Here is a 26,523-nt window from a genome sequence, read left to right on the forward strand (position 1 = left end):
AACAGCATAATTTATGTTACTGCACAGCAGTGCTAAAGATTGTGACTTGCTAGACAGGGACACATGGTATTGCACAAAATTTCACTCATTGAGTGACTAATGTAAGAAAGATGATGCTGTTACATTTTCCATTCTTTGTTTTTGCTTTTGACCATGACTTTTCTTTGCTGTCACTGAGTGTTGATGATTTCAGAGCAATATGCCCATGCAAAGAGACAAAAGGAAAGAATTAAGGACATATTATATTTTCTCATGTACAGTTAGATCATTCAAGACAATGCCAATAAAAAGATTTCAGAAGAAAGGAAAATATTCAAATTATTTTAAGAGTGTAATTTTAATAAATTGTTTTTCCACAACTTTTTATATCAATAAATTTAAAACCTTAAAAAAGGAAAGAGTAGCACAGTGAAATATTTTTCACCTATATTCATTAATTTTCTACTTCGTTAGGTTTTACTTCTATATTTCTTTTTTCTTGCTCAGTTTACAACCTGTTACTTGTATTAATGAAGAGTATTTGTGTAGATTGTTTCCCTTTTGGAGCTTATATTACACTTTAGATCTTTAATCCACATGGAATTTACTTTTTGTATATGGTGTTAGATTTAGGAATCTGTTTTCTTTTCTTCCAAGTGGGTGGCTAAGTATGTTCTGATTATTACATAAATCATCCTTTCTTTCTCATTGAATATGAAAGCCCCCTTTATCTTGCTTTATATTTATTTTTATATACTTGAATCTAATTTTAGACTCTTTTTTTTTTTTTTTTTTTTTTTTTCCCATTGATGGACATTTAGGTTGTTTCCCTGTCTTGGTTATTGTAAACAATGCTGCTATGAACACAGGGGTGCAGATATCTTTTCAAACTAGTGTTTTCATTTCCTTTGAATATATTCCCAGAACTGGAATTGCTGGATCATAGGGTAGAGCTATACTTAATATTTTTGAGGAAACTTTATACTGTTTTCCATAGTGGCTGTACCAGTTTACAAAACCCAGTGCACAAGGGTTCCCTTTTCTCCACATCCACACCAGCATTTGTTATCTCGTGTCTTTTTGATGATGGCCATCCTGACAGGTGTGAAGTGATATCTTACTGTGGTTTTAATTTGCATCTCCCTGATGACAAGTGATGCTGAGCATCTTTTCATGTACCTCTTGGCCATTTGTATATCTTTGGAAAAATGTCTCTTCAAGTCCTTTGCCCCATTTTTTAATTGGATTATTTGGTTTTTTGCTATTGAGTTGTATGAATTCTTTATATATTTTGGATATTGACCCCCTTATCAGATACATGGTTTGCAAATATTTTTTCCTATTCCATAAGTTATTTTTTCACTTTGTTGATAGTTTCTTTTTCTGTGCAGATGCATTTTTAGTTTGATGTAGTCCCACTTGTTTATTTTTGATTTTGTTACTTGTGCTTTAGGTGTCGTTTTCAAAAAAAAAATTATTACCAAGACACATGTCAAGGAGCATTTTTCCTGTGTTTTCTTCTAGGAGTTTCATGGTTTTAGGTCTTACATTTAAGTCTTTAATCCATTTTGAGTTTATTTTTGTGAGTGGTGTAAGATACAGGTCAAATTTCATTCTTTTACCTGTGAATATCCAATTTTCCTCGCACCATTAATTGAAGAGAAAATGCCTTTTCTCCATACACTATTCTTGGCTCCCTTGTCGAATACTAGATGACTATATATGCTTGGGTTTATTTCTGGGCTCTTGATTCTGTTTCATAGGCCTATTTGTTGATCATCTTAATTATTCCCTTCATTATCTGCTGAGAATTCAGAATAGGAGATTGAGTATTTTTGTGTGTTGGGTTAGATGGAAGAGAAACAAGATAAAGCATTTTTATGTGTTAAAGAGAAAGACTTGCATATATGTTTAACTTCACAGTTTAACCTTTGAGAGGTAGAATCAACTGCCTTTCTAATCAACTTGGCAGTGAGGTGTTGGAAAGAAAACAGTGTAAGTTATATTGAGAAAGGTCCAGTAGAAAATAAACAGTGAGGGATTTTATGCTGATATACAGTGTGTTTTCTACAAAAAAAAGAACAACATAGGCAAACAAAATTGCTCTAACAAATGTAGCTCATCCATCTTGACCACAAAGAAAGAATCATTATGTCCTTATATTTCTGCCTTCTTATGGTACCCTCTCCAAACCACAGTTGTGTTTTTAGTTGGAGAGTCTCCTAACTGACCTCCAAATCCCTCTATCTGGCTGGGGTCCATCTCTTGAAAGAAAATAGGCAAAGGGAAACCTTAATTGACAGAATCTGGTGTGACAAATCATTTCAGCACTGAGCAGAAATTATGGATTTGGGAGTGGGGAGATGTGGGAAGGAGGGAGAGCTCTTCAAAATAAGATAACTCAGCTCTAGAGTTATGAGGTATCCCCTCACACTGGTCAGAATGCCCATCATCAAAAAATCTACAAACAGTAAACGCTGGAGAGGGTGTGGAGAAAAGGGAACCCTCTTGCACTGTTGGTGGGAATGTAAATTGATACAGCCACTATGGAGATCAGTATGGAGGTTCCCTAAAAAACTAAAAATAGAACTACCGTATGACCCAGGAATCCCAACACTAGGCATATACCCTGAGAAAACCGTGATTCAAAAGGACACATGTACCCCAATGTTCATTGGGATTTACACTATTTACAATAGCCAGGACATGGAAACAACCTAAATGTCCAACGAAAGATGAATGGTTAAAGAAGATGCGGTACATATATACAATGGAATATTACTCAGCCATAAAAAGGAACGAAATTAGGTCATTTGTAGAGATGTGGATCGACCTAGTCTGTCACACAGAGTGAAGTAAGCCAGAAAGAGAACAACAAATATTGTATATTAATGCATGTATGCAGAATCTAGAAAAATGGTACAGATGAACCTATTTGTAGGGCAGGAATAGAGACGTAGACGTAGAGAATGGACATGTGTATGCAGGGGGAAGGGGAGGGTGGGACGAATTGGGAGATATGGTTTTACATAAATACACTACCATGTGTAAAATAGATAGCTAGTGGGAACCTGCTGTGTATAGCACAGGGAGATCAGCTCAGTGCTCTATGATGACCTAAATGGGTGGGATGGGGGGGCATGGGAGGGAGGTCCAAGGGGGAGAGGATATATGTATACATAACAGCTGATTAACTTCATTGTGCAGCAGAAACTAACACAACATTGTAAAGCAGTTTTACTCCAATTAAAAAACAAATAATAACTCAGCTCTAGAGGCTCCTGATGAGAAAAGGTTGGGAAACCATCTAGTTCCATAATAATTGCTTCTGAATATTGAGAAATGAATTGGACTTTTTAAGTTATGATTTACTGGGGTATTATTTTATGCCAGGCATTACACTAAAGGCTCTTGTATGCATGTTCTCATTTAATTATTGCAACAACCTGTGGCATGAATCTCATCGTCCCCATTTTACTAGTGAGGAAATCAGTTTGGAGAAAAAAGTACCCCAGGTCATCCTGGGGAAAGAAGTGACAGGATTCTCAACTAAATCCTGAGTCTAAAGCCACTGCTCTTCACCACTGTGCCCACCATGCCTTTCTTTTAAATTACAGCCTTCCAAAACATTGCTATTCAATTTGCATTTTAATTGCTCAAAAACATCTTACAATCAATATTACCTTGTTGCTCCATGTCATTGTATTGAGATCTGGGTGTCAAGAGCTGTTAATACCTCTCTCCATCCCAATGCTTCCCGTGTCCCTGGCACACAGTAGATACCTAAGAATGCATCAGAATAAATGCTGTGTTCTTGGTCTCTGGTGTTAGTAATGTCAAACAATTTTGACAACATTAGTAATTCTTTGACTCAGTGGGACAGGCAGTGGGCTCAGTCTGAGGGCTGCCCCTCCTCACCTTATGGTTTCTATTCCTAAGGGAGCGGAATGGGGTGGAAACATCTAACAAACAAATCAGCTGAACAACAGAGTTTCAGCTACAGAGACTTATGAGAAGAAAATAACATAGGTGACTTGTTGTATTAGTTTCTTACTGCTGTTCTAACAAATTACCACACATTTAGTTTCTTAAAACAACACAGTTATCATCACTCAGTTCTGGAGTTCAGAAGAGTTCAAACTAGATCTTGCTGGGCTAAAATCAAGGTATTGGCAGGGCTGGGTTCCTTTTGGAGGCTCCAGCAGAGAATCTGCTTCTTTGCCCTTTCCGGCTTCTAGAGGCCATCTGTGTTCCTTGGATCACAGTTCCTTTTTCTGTCTTTAAACCAGCAGCATAGCATCTTCAGATCTTTTCCCTAACTCCTACTCTCCTACCTCTGCTCATAAGGACCTTTATGATCACATTGGTTGCACCTGGATTATCCCTCCATCTCCTTAATTTAATCACAACTGCGAAGCCCCTTTGCCATATAAGGTAACATATTCACCGGTTTCAGCAATTTGGATGAGGACGTGTTTGGGGAGCCATTATTCTGCTTACCACGTTTGGTGAGGAGTGCCATAGTTCAGATGGATAGGACAGACATCAGCTTGGAGGTGAATATTACTCTTCTAGTTTGCATTTTAATTAGCTTGTACAAGACACCTACTGAGACAGGTCTTTTTTTTTTTTGGAGTATAGTTGATTTACAATGTTCTGTTAGTTTCAGGTATATAGCAGAGTTGATTCAGTCATACACATACATATATCCATTCTTTTTCAGATTCTTTTCCCATTTAGGTCATCACAGAATACTGAGTAGAGTTCCCTATGCTTTACAGTAGGTCCTTGTTGATTATCTATTTTATATATAGTATTGTGTATATGTTAATCCTAAACTCCTAATTTATCCCTCCCTTGCTGCGTTTCCACTTTGGTAACCATGTTTGTTTTCAAAGTCTGAGTCTCTTTCTGTTTTGTAAATAAGTTCATTTGTATTATTACTATTTTTTTTTTAGATTCCACACATAAGTGACATTGTATGATACTTTCTCTGTCTGACTTCACTTAGTATGATAACTGGTAGGTATAGCTGTATTGCTACAAATGGCATTATTTCATTCTTTTTTATGACTGAGTAATATTCTGTTTTATATAAGTACCACATCTTTATCCATTCCTCTGTCAGTGGACATTTAGGTTGCTTCCATGTCTTGGCTATTGTAAATAGTGCTGCAGTGAACACTGTGGTGCGTGTATCTTTTCAAATTATGGTTTTCTCCAGATATATGCCCAAGAGTGGGATTGCTGAATCATATGGTAGTTCTATTTTCAGTTTTTTAAGGAACCTCCATACTGTTCTCCATAGTGGCTGTACCAATTTACATTCCCACCAGGAGTGTAGGAGGGTTCCTTTTTCTTCACACCCTCTCCAGCATTTATTGTTTGTAGACGTTTTGATGACGGCCATTCTAACTGGTGTGAGGGGATAACTCACTGTAGTTTTGATTTGCATTTCTCTGATAATTAGTGATGTTGAACATCTTTTCATGTGCTTTTTGGCCATCTGTATGTCTTTGGAGAAATGTCTATTTAGATCTTCTGCCGATTTTTTGATTGGGTTGTTTGTTTTTTTTAATATAGAGCTGCATGCTCTGTTTGTAAATTGTGGAGATTAATCCCTCGTTGGTCACTTTGTTTGCAAGTATTTTCTCCCATTCTGTGGGTTGTCTTTTCATTTGGATTATCGTTTCCTTTGCTGTTCAAAAGCTTTTAAGTTTAATTAGGTCCCATTTGTTTATTTTTGTTTTTGTTTCCATTACTCTAGGAGATGGATCCAAAAAGATACTGCTACGATTTATATCAGAGTGTTGTGCCTATGTTTTCTTCTAAGACTTTTATAGTATCTGGCCTTACATTTAGGTCTTTAATCCATTTTGAGTTTATTTTTGTGTATGGTGTTAGAGAATGTTCTAATTTCATTCTTTTACATGTAACTATCCAGTTTTCCCAGCACCACTTATTGAAGAGACCGTCTTTTCTCCATTGTGTATTCTTGCCTCCTTTGTCATAGATTAGGTGACCATAGGTGTATGGGTTTATCTCTGGACTTTCTATCCTGTTCCATTGATCTGTATTTCTGTTTTTGTGCCAGTACCATAAGGTTTTGATTACTGCAGCTTTGTAGTATAGTCTGAAGTCAGGAAGTCTGATTCCTCCAGCTCCGTTTTTCTTTCTCAGGGTTTCTTTGGCTTTTCGGGGTCTTTCGTGTTTCCATACAAATTGTAAAATTTTTGTTCTAATTCTATGAAAAATGCCAGTGGTAATTTGATAGGGATTGCATTGAACCTGTAGATTGCTTTGGGTAGTATAGTCATTTTCACAATATTGATTCTTCCAATCCAAGAGCATGGTATATCTCTCCATCTGTTTGTGTTGTCTTTGATTTCTTTCATCAGTGTTTTATAGTTTTCTCAGTTACTGAATTCATTGATGAGCTCTAGTAGTTTTCTGGTAGCATCTTTAGGATTTTCTATGTATAGTATTGTGTCATCTGCAAACAGTGATAGTTTTACTTCTTTTCCAATCTGGATTCCTTTTATTTCTTTTTCTTCTCTGAGTGTTTTATAGTTTTCTCAGTACTGGTCTTTTGCCTCCTTAGGTAGGTTTATTCCTTTTGTTGCAATGACAAATGGGATTGTTTCTTTTTTTTGCAGTGGTAAATGGGATTGTTTCCTTAATTTCTCTTTCTGATCTTTCGTTGTTAGTATGTAGGAATGCAAGAGATTTCTGTGCATTAATTTTGTGTCCTGCTAATTTACTGAATTCATTGATGAGCTCTAGTAGTTTTCTGGTAGCATCTTTAGGATTTTCTATGTATAGTATTGTGTCATCTGCAAACAGTGATAGTTTTACTTCTTTTCCAATCTGGATTCCTTTTATTTCTTTTTCTTCTCTGATTGCCATGGCTAGGACTTCCAAAACTATGTTGAATAAAAGTGGTGAAAGTGGACAACCTTGTCTTGTTCCTGATCTTAGAGGGAATGCTTTCAGCTTCTCACTGTTGAGAATGATGTTAGCTGTGGGTTTGTCATATAGGGCTTTATCATGTTGAGGTATGTTCTCTCTATGCCCACTTTCTGGAGAGTTTTTATCATAAATGGGTGTTGAATTTTGTCAAAAGCTTTTTCTGCATCTGTTGAGGTGATCATATGGTTTTTAGTCTTCAGTTTGTTAATGTGGTGTATTACATGGATTGATTTGCAGATACTGAAGAATCCTTGCATCCCTGTGATGCAAGGATTGCATGAAGAATCCTTGCATCCCACTTACTTATGGTGTATGATCCTTTTAATGTATTGTTGGATTTGGTTTGCTAGTATTGTGTTGAGGATTTTTGTGTCTATGTTCATCAGTGACACTGACCTGTAATGTTCTTTATTTGTTGTATCTTTGTCTGGTTTTGTTATCAAGGTGGTGGTGGCCTCGTAGAACGAGTTTGGGAGTGTTCCTTCCTCTGCAATTTTTTGGAATAGTTTCAGAAGGCTAGCTGTTAACTCTTCTCTAAATCTTCATAGAATTCGCCTGTGAAGCCATCTGGTTCTGGATTTTCGTTGGAAGTTTATAAATCACAGTTCCAATTTCAGTATTTGTGATTGGTCTGTTCTTATTTTTTGTTTCTTCCTGGCTCAGTCTTGGAAGGTTGTACCTTTCTAAGAATTTGTCCATTTCTTCTAGGTTGTCCATTTTATTGGCATATAGTTGCTTGTAGTAGTCTCTTGTGATCCTTTGTATTTCTGTGGTGTAAGTTGTAACTTCTTATTCATTTCTAATTTTATTGATTTGAGCCCTCTTTTTTCTTGATGAGTCTGGCTAAAGGTTTATCAGTTTTGTTTATCTTTTCAAGGAACTAGCTTTTAGTTTCATTGATCTTTGCTGTTGTTTTCTTTGTCCCTATTTCATTTATTTCTGCTCTGATCTTTATGATTTCTTTCCTTCTACTAACTTTGGGTTTTGTTTGTTCTTTCTCATATTACTTTAGGTGTAAGGTTAATTTGTTTATTTGAGATTTTTCTTGTTTCCTGAGAGGTAAGATGTATTGCTATAAACTTCCCTCTTAGAACTTCTTTTGCTGTGTCCCATAGGTTTTGGATTGTCATGTTTTCATTGTCATTTGTCTCTAGGTATTTTTAAAATTTCCTCCTTGATTTCTTCAGTGATCCATTGGTTGTTTAGTAGCATATTGTTTAGCCTCCACATGTTTGTGGGTTTTTACAGTTTTGTTCTTATAATTGATTTCTAACCTTATAGCGTGGTCAGAAAAAGATGCTTGATATGATTTCAGTTTTCTTAAATTTACTGAGGCTTGCTTTGTCACCCAGCATGTGAACTGTCCTGGAGAATGTTCCGTGTGTACGTGAGAAGAATGTGTATTCTGCTGCTTTTGGATGGCATGTTCCATAAATATCAGTTAAGTCCATGTGTTCTAATGTGTCATTTAAGGCCTGTGTTTCCTTATTGATTTTCTGTCTAGATGATCTGTCCGTTGATTTAAGTGGGGTGTTAAAGTCCCCACTATTATTGTGTTACTGTCGATTTCTCCTTTCATGGTGTTAACATCTGCCTTATATATTGAGGTACTCCTATGTTGGGTGCATATGTATTTATAATTGTTATATCTTCTTGGATTGATCCCTTCATCATTTTGTAGTGTCCTTCTTTGACTCTTGTAACAGTCTTCATTTTAAGGTCTATTTTGTGTGATACGAGTATTGCTACTCCAGCTTTCTTTTGATGTCCATTTGCATGGAATACCTTTTTCTGTCCCCTCAGTTTCAGTCTGAATGTGTTCCTAGATCTGAAATGGGTCTCTTGTTGACAGGATATATATGGGTCTTGTTTTGTATCCATTCAGCTAGTCTGTGTCTTTTGTTTGGAGCATTTAATCCATTTACATCTAAGGTAATTATTGGTATGTATGTTCTTATTGCCATTTTAGACACTTAGGTTCTTTGACATATATATATATTGTCATACAATTTGTGGTTCAGTATGCTTGAAGTAAGTTTCAAAATCTTGTAAGGCATGTCCCTTCCACTCTGTTTCTTTGAGATCTTAATGTGGAAGATAACCATATTCTTTGCATAGCTTTTCCGATTTCAGAGCATTGGTTCACTAGGCAACAGTAAGGAGATGGAGTGCTATAATATCAGAGCTTGTTCTGTCTTGTTTTACTTACGTGAAATTTTGTATTACATGTATGGAAAATTATAGAGCAAATATTGCTTTTTCTTTGTACTTAATTGTAACTTAAAAATAGAAGTAAATTCACATATCTTGTTGAGTTAAATTACATAATTGTTATAATCCCTCTCAAATATGCTGTCCTGATTGATTTACTTTTTTTTGGCATCTCTTTATTTTATAATCCCCTAATTTTTCTAGAGAAAAATTACTTAGAAGTACACTCGTTGTAAAAGATTAGATCGTATTTTTAAAAAGATTAGATCGTATTTAGTTTTATTATTTTTAAAAAGATTAGATCATATTTAGTTTTATTATTTATATTCCTCAATTAATGATCACAAGATTACATCAATCACCTCATTAAATAGATACAGCATCTCTTTCTTGAACAGTGTATGAGCCTAGTATATGTCTGCATCCACATAGCAGCATATTATCATTATTCTTGAAGTGCTGGCAATTCTTGCTTTGTGTCCAGTCTGACAGTTCCTAAAAGCCATCTCTATTTCATTTCTCAATGTTTGTCAGTATTTAGAGTTTATTAGATAATTATTTCCATTTGTGTATTTCAACACATGAATCCCATCTGGTGGCTGAAGTGGGTAATTACAGACCATCCATTGCCTAGGAAAAAATAATACATATTTCTGTGTATTGCTTTTAAGTTTAAGGAAATCATTAGTTCTTGAAATTAATAAGAAGGTTGAATTGCATATTTTTGTGAATTATAGTTGTATTACTTTTTTGTACATTTTTAAACAAAAATGAAGCTAAAGTGATTTTATTTAGGTTGTTAGGTGATCATCATTTATGAATACTAAAGTTTGATTTTTGTGGTGAATATGTCATATAGTATATAAAGGAGCACTTATTTTCTTCACGTTTATTTGTCCTCTTTAGGTAAGGCAAAGAGAATCTTTACAATTTTGTTTGTATCACTTGTTTGGTATAACTTTAAAAAATAGATACTCCATAGTTAAAGTTCAGGTCATTTATTGTCATGATTGCTTTACTGTAGGTTTTAAGTGTATGAAGGCTTACTGTATAATCACAGAGAATACATGTCTGAAAGACTTAAATTCAGTTAGAACAGAAAAAACTATTAAAAATTTACAGGTGTGTTTATCAGAAGTTAAATATTAAAGCATTTTTATTCAGTCACCTGCAAATCTGAATCATGATAATAAGTCTTTACATATGGGGAATGAATAGGCTCATGAGACTTTTTTCATTTAGAATAAAACCTTTAAAATCCAGTCCTCAGAGAATGGTTTCCAAAGCCCCACATTTTATTCACTTGATTGTGCCAAGATGTTGGAGTATATATCGTATACCAGATCACTCCCTTACCTTAGTTTCCATGAATAGACTATCATCTGACGTTTCAAAAAAAAGATTGGTTGAGTTTCACTTAATAAGAGTAACTGAATAACTGATCAGTAACTGAAAGGAATAATAATTAGCCTGAAACTCTGATTTTTGTTGACTATTTCTATCCATAGATAATCACAGTACCAAATTTTTGTGTAGAAAAGTGAAAGGTACTACCTTTTTGTTTGTTTTTTTAAGTTACTAAAGTTTTTACAGTTTGAAGGACTTTGCTAAATTATTCTTCGGAGAACTATAGAACTCTAGGCTCCTTTTAAGTGGTTTATATGTTCTATGTATGTAAATATAAGGTACCTCAGGAGTAATCTGGCTTTGTAGAGGATATAGATCAACAAAATTTTATATTTAATAAATATAAAGGTAGATAAATAGCTGTGATTCAATTTATTTGTGTTTTTTTGCTTAAGTGCTGCTGAGTCTCACTTATGTGTCTGTTCTTACTTAACAGAATCAAAGAATCTTCCGGATGGCAACAAGTGTTTACAAGCCCATATTTGGATTGGACTATCGAACGAGTAGCTTTAAATGCAAAAGTGGTTGGAGGTCCACATGGAGACAAAGACAAAATGGTCGCCGTTGCCTCAGAGAGTAGCATCATCTTATGGAGTGTCCAAGATGGAGGAAGTGGAAGTGAAATTGGTAGGAAAAATCTTGTTTACGCTGTTGTATATAATATTCTGAAGTTTAAGAGGGATTGTCCATAAATATCAAAACTAGTTATTGGACTAGTTATTAGTTAGGTAGAGCTGCTGCATCTTATTTTCAGGGTCCAGTAATATACAGGGCTGCTCAATGTGAGAGGAATGATCTGGTAAGGAGGGGAAAAAACTGAAACCTTACTGCTCTATAAGAATGTGCTTTTTCTGAATCCTATTTAGTGGTGGCTGCTTTCTCTCCACCTCTTTCATACCACTGGGCCTGAAGATTGGGTGAATAACTTCTTGTTCCTCCTCATTTGTTGCTTCTAGGCCAGAAAGTCTCAAGCTTTTAAATCTCTTCTAAATTTCACTTGACATTCTAGTTCAGGACCATTAAGAGTTTTTGTTTGTATAGGTTTTATCTAATGATATTTACCATAATAGGAATTAAAACTGAAATTTTAATAACTGCTTATTAATTTAAAAAATAACATAAATAAGCCCATTGCATGGTAACATGAATAACAGTTTTAATGAAGAATAACTATATTTCCAAAAATTTTTGTGGGAAGAGTGGCAATGGTTTACAGTTTCGTAAACCTCTTTATTTTTTTTATTTTTTTGCGGTACGCGGGCCTCTCACTGTTGTGGCCTCTCCCGTTGCGGAGCACAGGCTCCGGACGCGCAGGCTCAGAGGCCATGGCTCACGGGCCCAGCCGCTCCGCGGCATGTGGGATCTTCCCGGACCGGGGCACGAACCCGTGTCCCCTGCATCGGCAGGCGGGCTCTCAACCACTGCGCCACCAGGGAAGCCCCGTAAACCTCTTTAATGTTTTATTGAATTCCGATAACTATTTCTGCTTTCAGTCTGGTACGTTTTTTTACTCTGGTTGAACTACATGAAGAGAATTTGGCTTCACACAGATACATAGTTGAAAAAAACATATTTTTATATAGTCTTTTCAGATCATTGTGGATAGTGTTTGCTTCTGTCCCAAAATTTTGAAATGATATCGATGAACTCTGTTCATACAGATCATACTCTGTTATATTAAAATCCATCAATCTGTTTTGTACTTTGCATGGATCTTTTGTCCTTACATAATTTTATAACATGATGCATTGGTCATTTGGAAAGTGTTGGTTTATTCTGAGTCGTGTAGATCTTCCAAGTGTTGATACCTTTCATTGTACAATAGAGTAAAAAAAAAAAAAATCACATATATTACTAACCACTGATCACATCTCTGAACTCTGTTGTGTTAGGAAGTTGTCATGCTCACTGTGGCAGATAAACGTTTTCCAGAATTCTGATATTCACTTGAAACACTGAGTTTGTATCATTAAAGTAACAGGTCCACTTTTCTCGCTTTTTAGGAAAGTCTACCAAATAACCAAATCTGAATTACCATAGTTTGTTAGTCGTGCTTTCACATGAAAATGGTACGCTGTGAGAAGAGCAGCTAGTTTCCTCTCAGCTCCAGCAATTGGGAAGATGCTTCTCCTCGACACAGTCATGGTACTTTGTCACACAGAATATTCAGAAGACATACACTCAAAATTGAGACTTAGTCAATACATATTCTTACACAGATTGTTTCATCCAGGAAATTCTTAAGTTAAACTGGCCTTTCTTTCTTTCATTGAAAGTGTGCAGCAGAGAAGAATTTAATCACTACCAGTACAGTTTACTGCCACTGCTTTGATTCATGCTATTGTGCTTGCTCTTTTTACCCAACATTGCTTTGCACAATTAGTGCAAAGATCAACAGTAATGTTCTAGGTTAAAGTGTGATATTCATAAGTTTTCAACACTTTGAATATTTCAACACCATGTGTGTTTGTGGCCAGATAATCAGGTAAAAGATCTTTGATGACTGGCTGGTGGTGATACTGGATGAACGGAAACAAAACACCAGGTCCAGCCACATCGGTGTATTCATTTTTGTAAGACAAAAATGCAATTTTGCAGACAACCTACTGTCTGCACCAGTCTTTAATTCGAGGACTTACTGTGTCATTGAAAAGTGCCAGTGTTGTGGTTTCTTTTACTGACATTTCATCTAGCAGGCATTCACCATCGCCATCTGTCCAGGCTTTCTTAGTCTCCCAGTGATTGTGTGCCCTCCTCTAGCCAGTGCAATGCCATAACTTACCCTGTAGGATGATTCAGTGGCTTTTTCATTTCTAGTTTGAAAATCTGTAACAATTTGTGGCTTTTTTTTTTTCTTTTTTCTCCTTTTTGTGGTATGAGGGCCTCTCACTGTTGTAGCCTCCTCCCGTTGTGGAGCATAGGCTCCGGACGCGCACGCTCAGCGGCCATGGCTCACGGGCCCAGCCGCTCCACGGCATGTGGGATCCTCCCGGACTGGGGCACGAACCCACATCCCCTGCATCGGCAGGCGGACGCGCAACCACTGCGCCACCAGGGAAGCCCCAATTTGTGGCTTTTAAACACTTTTTCCGTCTTCATTTAAAATATTTCTTTAAACTCTGAGTATTTGGTCTCAAGGAACCCACAGCTGGCTTTATAATACTGTTCAAAATTGTTCTGTTGCGTAGGCACAATAAGGCAAGTTATTAATATCTATAAAGTTGAGGGAAAGATTACTTTTGTTATTTAAAATTTTTATATACAGTTTTGCTCAGTTTGTTTAGAGTCCTCCCTTCCTTGAATCAAAGAACTCTACTATGTCATATGTATCTTTGTCAGCACTGTTAGATTTAGATGGTGCAGCTATGGATTGAAAGGCAAGTTAAGTATAAGAAAAATACATTAAAAATAATTTATTTTAGAATAAAATATTTTAAACAGTTTTAGGTAAAATTTAAAAATTAAGAGAGGTTTTCAGAACATTTTAAAAACTAATATTGCAAAACAACAAAGTGTACTTCCTGTGTTTCTTTGTAGGCACAAGGAAAACTTGTATATTAAAATAATTAGCAGATGTAACTGAAGACAACTAATAAAAGCATAGTGGCAGCATTTAGGCCAAACTAAGTTAGTCTTGGGAAGCTTAGTTAGTTATACCCCAGCCTACCATCATAAACCATTCTAGAAAATATAAGAACACATATGCAGATGCCATTGTCTAATTGGTGACCTCATCACATGTCATGTAGCCTCTGGAAAACTCCTCTGTACATTCTTAAGATAATGAGAATTTGTTAAAAAAAAAAAAAAAAAAAAAGGCAAGTAGTGCTTTAATATCACCATGAAAATAGTCTTGACTTCAGATTTCCGTAGGGTTCTCAGAGACCAAGGATTCCTAGACCATACTTAAAGAGAATCATTGTTCTAGACCATTTTCCTTCCCTTCTCTCCCAGCTACTCCCCCAGTCCCCGCGCCTGCCCACATTTCGAATCTCATACCATCCGAATTTACGCTCGATGTAGTCCTCAGCTGCCCTCTAGATTACTATCCTTCATGCCTTTGAAATTACTATCTCTGATTTTCCAACTCAAAAATTCTTTTAACTCCACTGGGATCTTCACTCACTACTTCACTTTTTATAGGCTTGGATTCCATCATTATAATCACTCAAGCATAGAGCCTCAGTTTTCTTATATCTTTCCCTTTGCCTTACCTACCTGGAGAAACCACATCCCTGGCCAAATCGACCATTCCCCCTGAATATTAAAGGTGGTGAGGAAAAAGAAATGCATATGCACACAAAACAATAGTCTCAGTCCATGACCTGTACTCTCAAGTGGGCCTTTAAAGGCTCCCCAGAAATCCTGCTACACTACCCTTGTCAGTTCTGCCACTCTCCTAGATGACCATTTCATACCTTTTTCTTTTTCCTTAAACTTCCAACATCTTCTGTCATTCTCATTGTGAGAATAGAGAAAAGCAGAAGAGACTTTTCCTGAATTCCTTCAATCATATCTGCCCATCTACGGGTATCTGTGCTCATATAATCTATTATCACATTTATTACTGTGATTAAATTGTCTCTGATCTTATCTAAGGCCAACTCCTTATATCCAGCTGTGTACTATGTCCTATTTCCTTGTACCTACTGGAGACATTACTCGAGTAGTTATTCCACTCTGTTGGATCATTTCCATCATCATACAGCTGTGCTTTAATTCTGCCTTAAAATCAACAGCAAAAACTACCCTATGTTCTCTTCCAGTATTTGCTTCATTTTTCTGTTCCTCTTAAAGCAAGAGAGAGTAGTTATCTGATCTTGTTTCTATATCCTCCTCTTCTCTTTAGAAGTTGCTCTAATTATGCCCCCAACCACTCTATAAAACTACTCCTGTTAGTGTGACCCATGATCTGTACTCTGCTATATCCTAGGATCAATTTATAGTCTTCATCTGATTAGAACTGTCCTTTGATAATATTTGATATAATTGATTACTCTTTTCCTTTTGAAGACTTTCTTTCTTTGGCTTCTAGGACACCTTATTGTCTTGATTTTTATTATAGCTCTTTGTTTCTTCTCAGTTCCTTTTGACAGTTCTTCGTTATTTGCCTAATTTCAAAATCTTGGCATGCCCCAGGGCTCAGTCCTTGGACTTCATTCCTCTGTATCTGTGTCTGGTCCTCAAGATCATTCCCAGGTTCAGTGATTTGCTAGGAGGACTTAGAGGACTCAGCACATAGAGGTACTTAGAGCTATGGTTTATTACAGTGAAAGCATGCAAAGCGAAATTGACAAGAGAAAAGGCACATGGGGTGAAGTTCAGTGGAAACCAGGTACAAGCTTTCAAGAGTTCCCTTCCAGTGGTATCTCATAGGACATGCTTAATCCTCCAGCACTGAATTGTGACAAACTTGTGAGATGTCTACCAGAGAAGAAGCTCACTAGAGACTTGGTACCCAGGGTTATTACTAGAGGCTAGTCACTTAAGTACCCTCTGCCTAGCTTGTACCAAGATTCCAGATCCCCAAAAGGAAGCAGATGTTCAGCATAAACACCATTGTTTACACAGCAGTTTAGGCTTTTTGTCAGCATAGATTAGATTTCTTTTGTCTAGAATTTCATGAGTGGAGTTATGTAGTTAGTATGTGTTCTTTGGTCTATGGCTTCTTTCATTCTACATAATGCTTTTGAGATTCATCCATGTTGAGTGTATCAGTGGTTCATCCCTTTTTATTGTTGAGTGGTATTCCATTGAATTAATAGTCCAGAATTTGTTTATCCATTCATCTGTTGGTAGACATTTGGTTTATTTCCAGTTTGGAGATATTGGGAATAAAGCTGCTACGAAGGTAGCAATCTTTCTTTGGACATTTTTTTTGTTTAAACACCTTTATTGATAGAGTATAATTGCTTTACAATGATGTGTTAGTTTCTGCTTTATAACACAGTGAATCAGCTATACATATACATGTATCTCCATATCTCCTCCCTCTTGCATCTCCCTCCCACCCTCTCTATCCCACCCCTCTAGGTGGTCACAAAGCACCGAGCTGATCTCCCTGTGCTATGCGGCTGCTTCCCACTAGCTATCTGTTTTACGTTTGGTAGTGTAGATATGTCCATGCCACTCTCTCACTTCATCCCAGCTTACCCTTCCCCCTCCCTGTGTCCTCAAGTCCATTCTCTACGTCTGCATCTTTGGACATTTTTTAAATTAAATATCTAGGAGTGAAATTTCTGGGACATATGAAAAGTGTTTTGTTTATGTTATGAGAAAATGCACCACTGTCTTCCAAGTGGTTATTACCATTTTACATTTCTGCCAGCAATGTGTGAGAGTTCTGGGTACTCCACGCCCTTACCAACACTTTTTTATTGTCAGTCTTAATTTGAGCCATTCTAGTGGATGTGCAGTGATTTTAATGTTGGTTTTAATTGCATTTCCCTAACTACTAATGATATTGAGCATCTTTTCATGTCCTTATTGACCATTTGTACTGTGTTTTCGGGAAGTGTCTTAAAATCATTGCCCTCTTTTTATGAGATTGTCATCCTATTATTGATTTGTAATAGGTCCGTACGTAGATTAGTGGTTTGCACCGAGGGATAATGTCATCCTCCAGGGGACCTGTGGAAATGTCTGGAGACATTTTTGGTTGACACATTGAAGGAGGACTCTTATCTCTTTCTCTCCAACTCCCCCCACCTCACTCCCTTTCCCTCTCCCTAACATCCCTCCCTCATTCCCTCTTCTCTCTTCCTCTTTTTGAAATTCAGTTACATTTTAGGCCACTTCATATTGGCCTAGACGGCACTGAAGCGCTATTTTTTTTTCCAATTTCTTTTCTCCCCCTTCTTCAGTTTAGATCAATATCGTTACTGTCTTTTGCCCTTTTGCTGCGGTATTCATTTAATCTGCAGTTAAGCCCATCTAGTAAGTTTTTTATTTGAGATGCTGGACTTTTCAGCTCTAAGGTTGTCTTTTTTGATTCTGTTTTAGTTTGTTTCTCAGCTGAGATTTCTTGTCTATTCACTCATTATGTCTTATTTTTTGCTGAATGCAACATATTCATTATAGCTGTTTTATTAGTTTTTGTCTGCTAATTCCACTATCTGCACCATCTCATTTATTTTGAGTTACATTTTCCTGCTTCTTCACATGTCTAGGAAGTTGTGATTATACGTTGGGCCTGTGCATGATACATTATGTAGGAAGTATGAATTATTATTATTATTATTATGTAGGGAGTAACAATGCTGTCTTCTTTTAAAAGATGTGAGTTTTGTTCTGGCAGGCAATTAAATTACCAGAGGATCTTTATCCAGCTAGGCTTGTTTTTTTTGCTTTGTTAAGGATAGGTAGCCTTTTTCACCTTTATTTTTTATTTTAGGGCATGGCTCCTACTCGGGGTGTGGTGTTATCTTTTTGGAGTCTTAACTGAATGCCTGAAGAGTGAGTCTTACTGAGCTGGAACTGTTGAATCCACCACAAATGACCTCTGCTATTTCCACTTAGCTCCCAGGCCTACAGCAGCCTCTCTCTTTTATTCCTCGGGGATTCTCACCCAGCCCAGGTGCAGCCTGGTCTCAGCCAAGGCATAGGAAAACCCCTATACAAATTCTGCGCCATCTCCACTCCCACGCTGGGGCATTTCCCTTCTTTCTTTCTTATACCTTGTTCATGAATTCTAGCTGCCTCAACAGCTCTAGAATCTGATCTCAGTTTTCTCAGTTGAGAGAAACCATCACTTGATTTTCCCTTGGGTTTCACCTCCCTGTGGTCAGGAGAGCTTATACAGGAAGCCAGTGTGACCGTGGTGCTTATCTTGTGTATTTACTATGTTTCAAGTCTCCTGCTCCCTGTTATCCAGTGCCTAAAAACAGTTGCCTCATGTATTTTGGCCAGGTTTTTTTATGGTGAGGAACAGTCTGATGCCATTTATTCCATCATGACTGGCAGTGAAAGTCCCCCCTAAAACTTTAGGAAAAAGAAAAACTTTAAAAATTTTGAAATTATAATATACTGGTAAGTATACAGAAAAGAAATCAGTTGTGGTTTTTTTCGTTTGTTTTTTCAAATTGCCGCTTGTAACATACCAATTAGTGAAGGAGATTTTATGCCTTGTTTTCCCCCCCCCCGCCCCTCAAAAAAGGGTGTGGTCAATAGCTACCTTATGAGATGGTAGATGGTAATTTGTTCATGTAAAAGAGATTATTTGTTGTTACAAGTATTCTTTAGAACCTGACAGCACCATCCGAAGAAAATGGTTAGGGCTGGTGGATCCATGATAGAGCTTCCCCAGAGGCTGAGCGCCTTCATTATAACTTACCTAAGACATTGCTGCTGGATTGCTGCCATAAGCAGGGCCCCTTAAGACAGGAGCTCGTCATTACTTATACTGGTGTCCTCCTTGTGGATAGGGGTCAGCATTGTTGAGTCTAATCAGGGGTGACACTTGAAATTTCTTGAGATCATTCAGAATGTCTTCCTTGATTTCACAGAATCTCATTCTTCTCTCAAGTAATCGTTTGTTGGTTTTCCTGTTTTTATTTCTACCTTTCACATAGCCCATAGTACTGAATATAGTTATCTTAACATGTTCTGAAAAATTGTCTAGCATCAAGATTAAAGTACTAATACATGAGAGTCCCTGAAGTTGCATATGACATGATTACTCTCTGCTTTGAAGTGGCAAGTTAATTTCTCAGCCAGTTCTGATCAGAGAGCTTATTAGCTTTTGTATGTGTGTTGTGTTTTATTTTGCTCTGGTTTTTTTGGTTGACAGGTTGGGCTGAGATGATCGATTCATGTTTATAAATATGTATTTATGAGTACATAAAAGTTAAAATGTACATATGGAAGACATTCTTAGCAATACTTTCCAGATTTGTTTGTTTTTCATTTTTGTCCAGTGTATATCATTTTTCTTTCTGCTAGATGCCTGGCTTTTTCAAGATTGGTTAAGAATTTTTAAGGTGTTGTTAATTGCCACTGGTCTTGTCTTGTATATAGTACACTTCTGAACATAAAGAAATATCCCTCATTCGTGTAGGATTCAAAAGAAATCAGTTATCTTTTCTGGCTTATGCTTTTTAACATATTACAGTCGCGTTTAATTTGTTTCTCCCCGTGAGTTCTTCAAAGCCTTGTGAATCCTTGTTTTTCTCAGCTAGATGCTGAGAAAATTGTTCGTGTTGTCACACATTAGGTACTTTTTTAAAAATAAAAAAACTGATACTTGAAACAGCTAAAGATCCACATAAAACAATATTTTATAATGAGGCTTATTTTCTAGCATAATTAGGTAAAAAGGTATTTCTCATAAGGTGCTTTTCAAGTAATAGAATACTATTTAAATGTCAAAATTAGATTATAACATTTTTAAGGTGAAAGTGAGCCTTGAGACATTTAGCTTGGACCCTGTTTTATAGATCAGGTAAGTAAGAACCTGAAGGTGGCGAAGTAGGAACCTGAAGGTGGCAAAGAAAGGTACTGTCAGAACCAGGATTCCGACCCAGAATCTCCTCCCTGCTGGTGTAGTACTCAGCTAAAGAGAGACAACTATGTAGGGCCATACATGCTATACCAAGGTGAGCCGAGACATTCTTGGCTCTTTTGCTATTAATGTGGGCTATCCTTACAAGGTCCCTCACCTGCAACCCCTCTTCCCTTTTTTCTCAGGTTCCCTGGGCTTACCCATTCCCAATCCCCCAATTTGATGAATTCCTTTTCACCTTTTTAAAAAACCCAACTCAAATGGCTTCTTTTCTAAGAAATATTCTCAAACTCCTTTTCCTGCCCTCTTTTACTCCTCTGGTTATTACTGTACTCTGTGTATCCTTTTGTTATTATTGCATTAAAATTGGTTGTTTGTATTTTTTTCCTTTAAATTTTAAGTTCCTAGTAATATCCAGTCTTCTTACATTTATTTGTTTTTTTTAATTGAAGTTTAGTTGATTTACAATATTGTGTTAGTTTCAGGCGTACAGCAGAGTGATTTGGATATATATATGTATATATATGTATGTATGTATATTCTTGTTTTTGATTCTTTTCCATTATAGGTTGTTACAAGATATTGAGTATAATTCCCCGTGGTATACAGTAAATCCCTGTTGTTTATCTTCTCATATTTTTTAATCCCATGGCCTAGTATAGTTAGTGTTTTTGGACTGAATTAAATTGAGATCTGCAGTGTTGGGAAACAAGAGGTTTAACATAAGCTCTGATAAAGGCCTGAATGTTTGTTTTGAATACAGTGTGACTTCTTGCTGTTTTGTTTTGTTCTTTTCTCTTTTTTGCCTATTTCCAGATTTCTAAATACATTCTGGATAGTTGAGGTTGCCAAGTCTGTGTCTTCAGATTAGTGATTCTCAAATATCGGGTCCATGAGCAGGCTGCAGCTAAATCTCCTATGGGTTTTATAGAAATGCAGTGGGTTTTCTGATTTAGTGAGTCTAGCATGAATCCAGGAATCCCAGGATTCTTTCTGTTTTATTTTGTTCACTTTAAATCTACATGGTTGTTTTGATGATCACCTAGGTTTGGGAGCCACAGCTTCAGATAACAAGCTGTTCAATCAGAGTGAGATTACTTGGGGTAGACTTTTATCTGCCGCTTAAGAGCTTACAGGTTTCTTATTTCTGGTTCCCAAAGTGTCTGGAACATAATTTGTAGAAGTGAGATGCCTTTAAAAGATGTTTTTAATCTGGGTTTTGATTAATTCGAAAGATGGTGACTGATTAACCTCTATTTTTTATTATCATTTAAGGAGTGTTCAGCCTTGGTGTTCCTGTAGATGCTCTCTTCTTCATTGGTAACCAGTTGGTGGCCACGAGTCATACAGGGAAAGTGGGAGTGTGGAATGCTGTCACCCAGCACTGGCAGGTTGGTTTTAACTAATGCATATTTGCAGAAATGAAATTATTTCTGAAACTCATGCTGATTATGCATCTGCTTTATTGTGGAATTCATATTGTTTCTGTTTTGATTATACAGTAAGTCCCCTACATGCGAACAAGTTCAGTTCCAAGAGCGTGTTTGTAAGTCCAATTTGTTTGTAAGTCCAATAAAGTTAGCCTAGGTACCCAACTAACACAATCTGCTATATAATACTGTACTGTAATAGGTTTATAATACTTTTCACACAAATAATACATAAAAAACAAACCTTTTTAATCTTACAGTACAGTACCTTGAAAAGTACAATAGTACAAGCACAACAGCCGGCATACAAGGGCTGGCATCGAGTGAACAGGCAAGAAGAGTTACTGACTGGAGCGGGGAGAGGAGGTGGGGGATGGTAGAGCTGAAGGATCCTCAGCAATAGGCGACGGAGGGCAAGCTACAATTTCACTCACGCCTGACGTCGATGGCACAGGTTCTGGTTCCTTGCTGGATTCAATTCTGTCTACCGTCTTGAAAAAGCGATCCAGTGATGTCTGGGTAGTAGCTCTTTTTTTCCTCCTCGTAGATGACACGGTAGCACTGGATGCATTCTGAATGGCTGCTGCAACTTTGGTGTACTGTTCTACTTTAGGGTCCTGTGCCTCAGAAACTAACAGTGCCTCCTCAAATAAAGAAAATCCCTTGCCATTTCCTGTGTCGTGAATCTCTTCTTAGCAGTACCAGCTACATCACCGTTGCCTTTACGCTTGCTTCCAGATATCCTGGGCTTGAAATAAAGGTACTGTACTACTGTACTCTGTACAGTACAGTAAAGTACACAAAAGCACAGCCACTTGTAGAGGATGCATGCACGTGACAGTGCACGCCAGACACGTGAACTAACTTACGTGATTGGACATGCGAACGCACGTTTGCATCCTTGAAAGTTTGCAAGTTGAAGGTTCGTATGTAGGGGACTTACTGTATCGAATATTGAATATATTTACTGGTAAATTTGCTTCTGGATACAAGTTTGACTACATTTTCAAGAATTTTAAGTCACTTTGGAAAATGAGTGAGTTTTTAAACTGGTTTGACTTTTCTTTATTTCCTTGAAATGTTTTAAGTTTCATGCCTTGGGAATAGTAGTCCAGGCAAACTTCATCTCTTGAGTGGGAGCACAGTTCTGTGTGAAAATACATAGCCTGTTCAAGGAAAAGATAGCAAGCGAAATGGTTTCAGGTACTTGAGAGGAACAGGAAGGAGATAAGACTAAAAAAAAGGTTATTGCCTGATTCTGAAGGAGAGAGGAAAAATTAAAGGACTTTAAGCAGAGAGTGACTTGACCAGATCCATGTTTTAGAAAGATAACAGTGCTAGCTAATATGAAAAGTGGACTGGAGATCAGGGAAGTAATCCAGCAAAAGAGGCAGAGATTCAACTAAAATGAGTAGACAGCAAAGATGAGACTATCTGAAAAACATTTCTTAAGCCTTCCTAAAACATTAAGGATTGGTATCTGATTAGATGGAGAAAAATTAAAGGAGAGAGAGAGATGGATTTCTAGTTCTGACAGTTGAGTGGCTGGTAATATTTTACACTGATAGGGAACGGAGGAGGAGAATCATATATGCTGGTAGATGGTGTGAGGAATAATTAGAATGACTAAATATGTTTACTTTGAGACTCCTGTGGGTATCCATATACAGGAGCTCAGTATATAGTTGGAAGCACCCCTTTGGAATTTAGGGAAGAAGAAAAGGGCTAGAAAAAAGTATTTGGAAACCATAATACTTGGTAATTGAAAAATGGGAATTGGTAAGATTTTCCATTGAGAGGATATCTGCAGCGAAAGAAAAGCCAAAGTTAAAATCCTGAGGAACATTAGCTCTTAAGGGAACAAGATAGGAAACCAAGAGCCAAACTGACACATATGATGCGATTGAGAAATGACATTGGTTTTGTCAGTAGGATATCATTTGCAGACGTATTATTAATAAGTTAATTAGGTTTTGAGTGGGGGGGGGGCAGATTGCGGGAACTAAGGAATTAAAAGATCAGAGATTAGAGTTAGCAAATTCAGAGTGTCTTTCAAGAAGTTTGGTGGTGAAGGAGAGCAGAGAAACAAAGTGATAGTTTAAGGATCAAGGCTAGATGGAGGAAAAGGTATTCAGTGCTTTATTTTACTTTTTCTCTAGGATGGGAGAAGTTTGAGCATGCTTGTTAGTCAGAGAGGGGAGTTGACAGAGAAAGCATTTGAAGGTTGAAAGAATGGAGATGGTTGCTAGTGCCGTAGAAGCAAATGGGGTCTAGAACACAGCTGGAGGGGTTGCCCCAACAGAGCAGAGAGACTTTTTTCTAGTGATGGAAGAGTGAGGAAGGCGTACTGTGGAGGAGAAAGACATTGGACGTGTGTTTCAAGGATTGCAGAGGTTATAAATCTTTATAAAGGACCTGGCTGGTACAGTTATGTGAGTTTCTTCCTTACTCCTCAGTACTGGGAACAGAAACAAGAGAAAAGAAAACAGTGTCGGCCTGATTCAGGATTGGGGATGTAATAAAATGGGTATGACACACAAAGGGATGAGAAAACATAAAGTGGCCAAGTAATTGAAACTGCAAGATCAGGAAGTGAAGGAGTGCCAGGTAAGCAGAGGAGGATGCAGGGACCAGAGGGAAGTGAAAGCAGGTTGATGACTTCTAAGGAGTGGGGATTGTTGTGGTCAAAGACTGGAGTCAAGGTTTTGGAGTTGGAGCAGTTCTCATTGATGTAGCCATTTAAATCAGGTGTTGAACTGACTTAAAGATTAAAGTAGTTGAAATAGTGGTCAGAGAACTGTAAGGGTCATCAGGGTGAACATTTAGGTGCCAGAACGGTAATGGAGAATGGGACAAAAAGCTAAACTGCTCCAGGCGCCCAGCTCCTCAGCAAAAGTGGTGCGTTGATCTGGAAGCTGCAGTCTGGGCAGAGAGAGGGTAATTGAATGTCATGATTGGGCTGAGCTTGTGGAGGGACATTGTTAAGACCTTATGGCCATGCCTGAGATGCTGGGGAAATGGTGAGAGAATGAATGACTTCCGATGAAAGAGATTATAATCAGAGAAAGTTAAATTTCATTCTAGATGGAGACATGGAAGTCATGTTTGTAGAAAAAAGATATTAGCCAAGAGTGGACCTTCCATATAGGCACAGAAAAGGCATTATAAAGGTTATTACCATAAAAGTGATGGGCCAAGGAATGTGGGGAAGAACTGATCTAGGCTGATCTAAAGTTGAGGTGGAGGGAAGTCGATCAGAGGGATTCTTCAGCTGGTGATATTTCTGTAAAGAGGAAGGTGGATTTTAATGATTTATGGAAGATCTGCTCTCAGGTAAGTTACTTGGCTAATTATGTCAAGTGAGCTTTTAGTGGCTCTGAGAAGCTGTGCTGTCTGTGCCATAAAACTCCAAAGGTGCATTTAGGTTTCTAAAGGAACATGTTTCTTTATTACCTTCTTTGTTTTTTTACTAATGTCACAACTGCATATAAAAGTTTTCATATTTTGAGATCCCCAAAACTACTAGCATCCTCAAAGTGGATACTTCTCCTTAAGCTTTTAGTCCTATATGTATAACCTGTTGCTTCTTGTTTGGTATATGCATGAGTTGAAAACCATAGCTGACAAAGTAAGTTTGTTATTACATTTCAGGAAGACCTGGGGTAAGTCGAGCATTCATGCAGCAAACAAGCCTTATAACTTTTAGCCCAGATAGACGATTTATTTTTTTGGTAGTGCAGTGCAGAGCTAGGATGTAATGAAATCTCAGTGTCTGATCTGCAAACCTCAACAGACAGTTCTGACCTGAGGCTGGCTGCTGTGGCACTGGATTGAGCGGGTTCTGATCTGGCCTTTAGCAACCGTTCTGCCCATGAGTGACACAGAAGGTACACAGGACAACTAGTGTAGTTTGTGACTCTTGCTGTACAGTAGAGATTGATTTGAGGTATTTGAGTCAGACAAATGAGCCTGAGGGCGAGAGAGCAAGCGTTTTTGAGCCTAAAAGCTGTTGTGATATTTTGGTGTAGCAGTTTTTTATTAGGACAGCTTCAATAAAATGTTAATGAAAATTTTATAAGAGTATTGTATCTGATTTGGGTAAGAAAAAAGAAAATTATTTTTTAGAAGGAAAGTTTCAGTGTTTTCTTCTTTTTTTTGTTTAATTCCTCTTCATTAGACTTCAGAAGATTAGTAATAAGGAATTAGTGTTTCAGATACATGGCCTAGCCTGAGTTACATGGTAGAATAGTAACTTTAGGCATTATTTCCCAAGTTGTTCAAGTTTAAATTTAGATGTATATTGGAAACATAGATTATACATGTTTCATTCTCATATCAAAACAGAGAGACAGTGTTGGAAGTTAGTCCTGGAAAGTCATTGTGTATTCTGATTCCTAAGGGATCACAGAGCTCTGTCTGTGTTCATTCTGAAAGACGAGAGATCTTCAGCCAGAGTCACCATCTGAGTCACAGCCTGGCCTCTAAAGGAACAGTGGAGGACGAGCTTGAGGAGGAAATACTGACTGTGGGAACAAGGAGTCAGTGAATTTCTGTGCTCTCATGGGCTGTGCTGGACAAGAACTAGGGAGGCTTATTTGATGTAGCTTCTCTTCTTTCGTGCTCTGATGCACTTGTAGCACTGATGTCATAAGTAGGGTTTGGTGGGATTTACTTTTTTGTTCTTTGTTTCTGTAATAGGCTTATGAACCCCTGCAAGTTAGGAACAAGAATAAGGTGGGCATTGGAATCTTAGGCCCAGAATTCATTGGAGAGGACTGACATTTGGGTGTCTTATTATGTCCTGAACACTATCCCAAGTACGTTGTATTTCTTACTTGGGATTTACAGTAACGTAGCTGAATTAGATCAATTATTGGTAAGAAGACTTGACATTTTGGTGTCTATTATGTACTGACCACTACCCTGAGTATGTTATATTTGCTTACTTAGGATTTACAGTAACATAGCTAAATCAGCTGACATATAGAAATATTGGGTAAAAATATTAAAATAGCATATATTGTATCT

At 37.3% G+C, this 26,523-nt stretch overlaps 1 protein-coding gene across 1 annotated transcript in view; it reads left to right on the plus strand.

Moving 5' to 3' along the window:
- KCTD3 (potassium channel tetramerization domain containing 3) overlaps window positions 1–26,523 on the plus strand; it is a 71,795-nt gene that overhangs the window by 14,553 nt on the left and 30,719 nt on the right. The window contains exons 9-10 of the mRNA XM_024130628.3: window positions 11,003–11,193; window positions 21,341–21,456. Of these exons, the coding sequence (XP_023986396.1) occupies window positions 11,003–11,193; window positions 21,341–21,456 (307 nt within the window). The remainder of the gene's footprint in view (window positions 1–11,002; window positions 11,194–21,340; window positions 21,457–26,523) is intronic.

Source organism: Physeter macrocephalus, chromosome 4 (assembly GCF_002837175.3).
Source record: "Physeter macrocephalus isolate SW-GA chromosome 4, ASM283717v5, whole genome shotgun sequence".
NCBI classification, from domain to species: Eukaryota; Metazoa; Chordata; class Mammalia; order Artiodactyla; family Physeteridae; genus Physeter; species Physeter macrocephalus.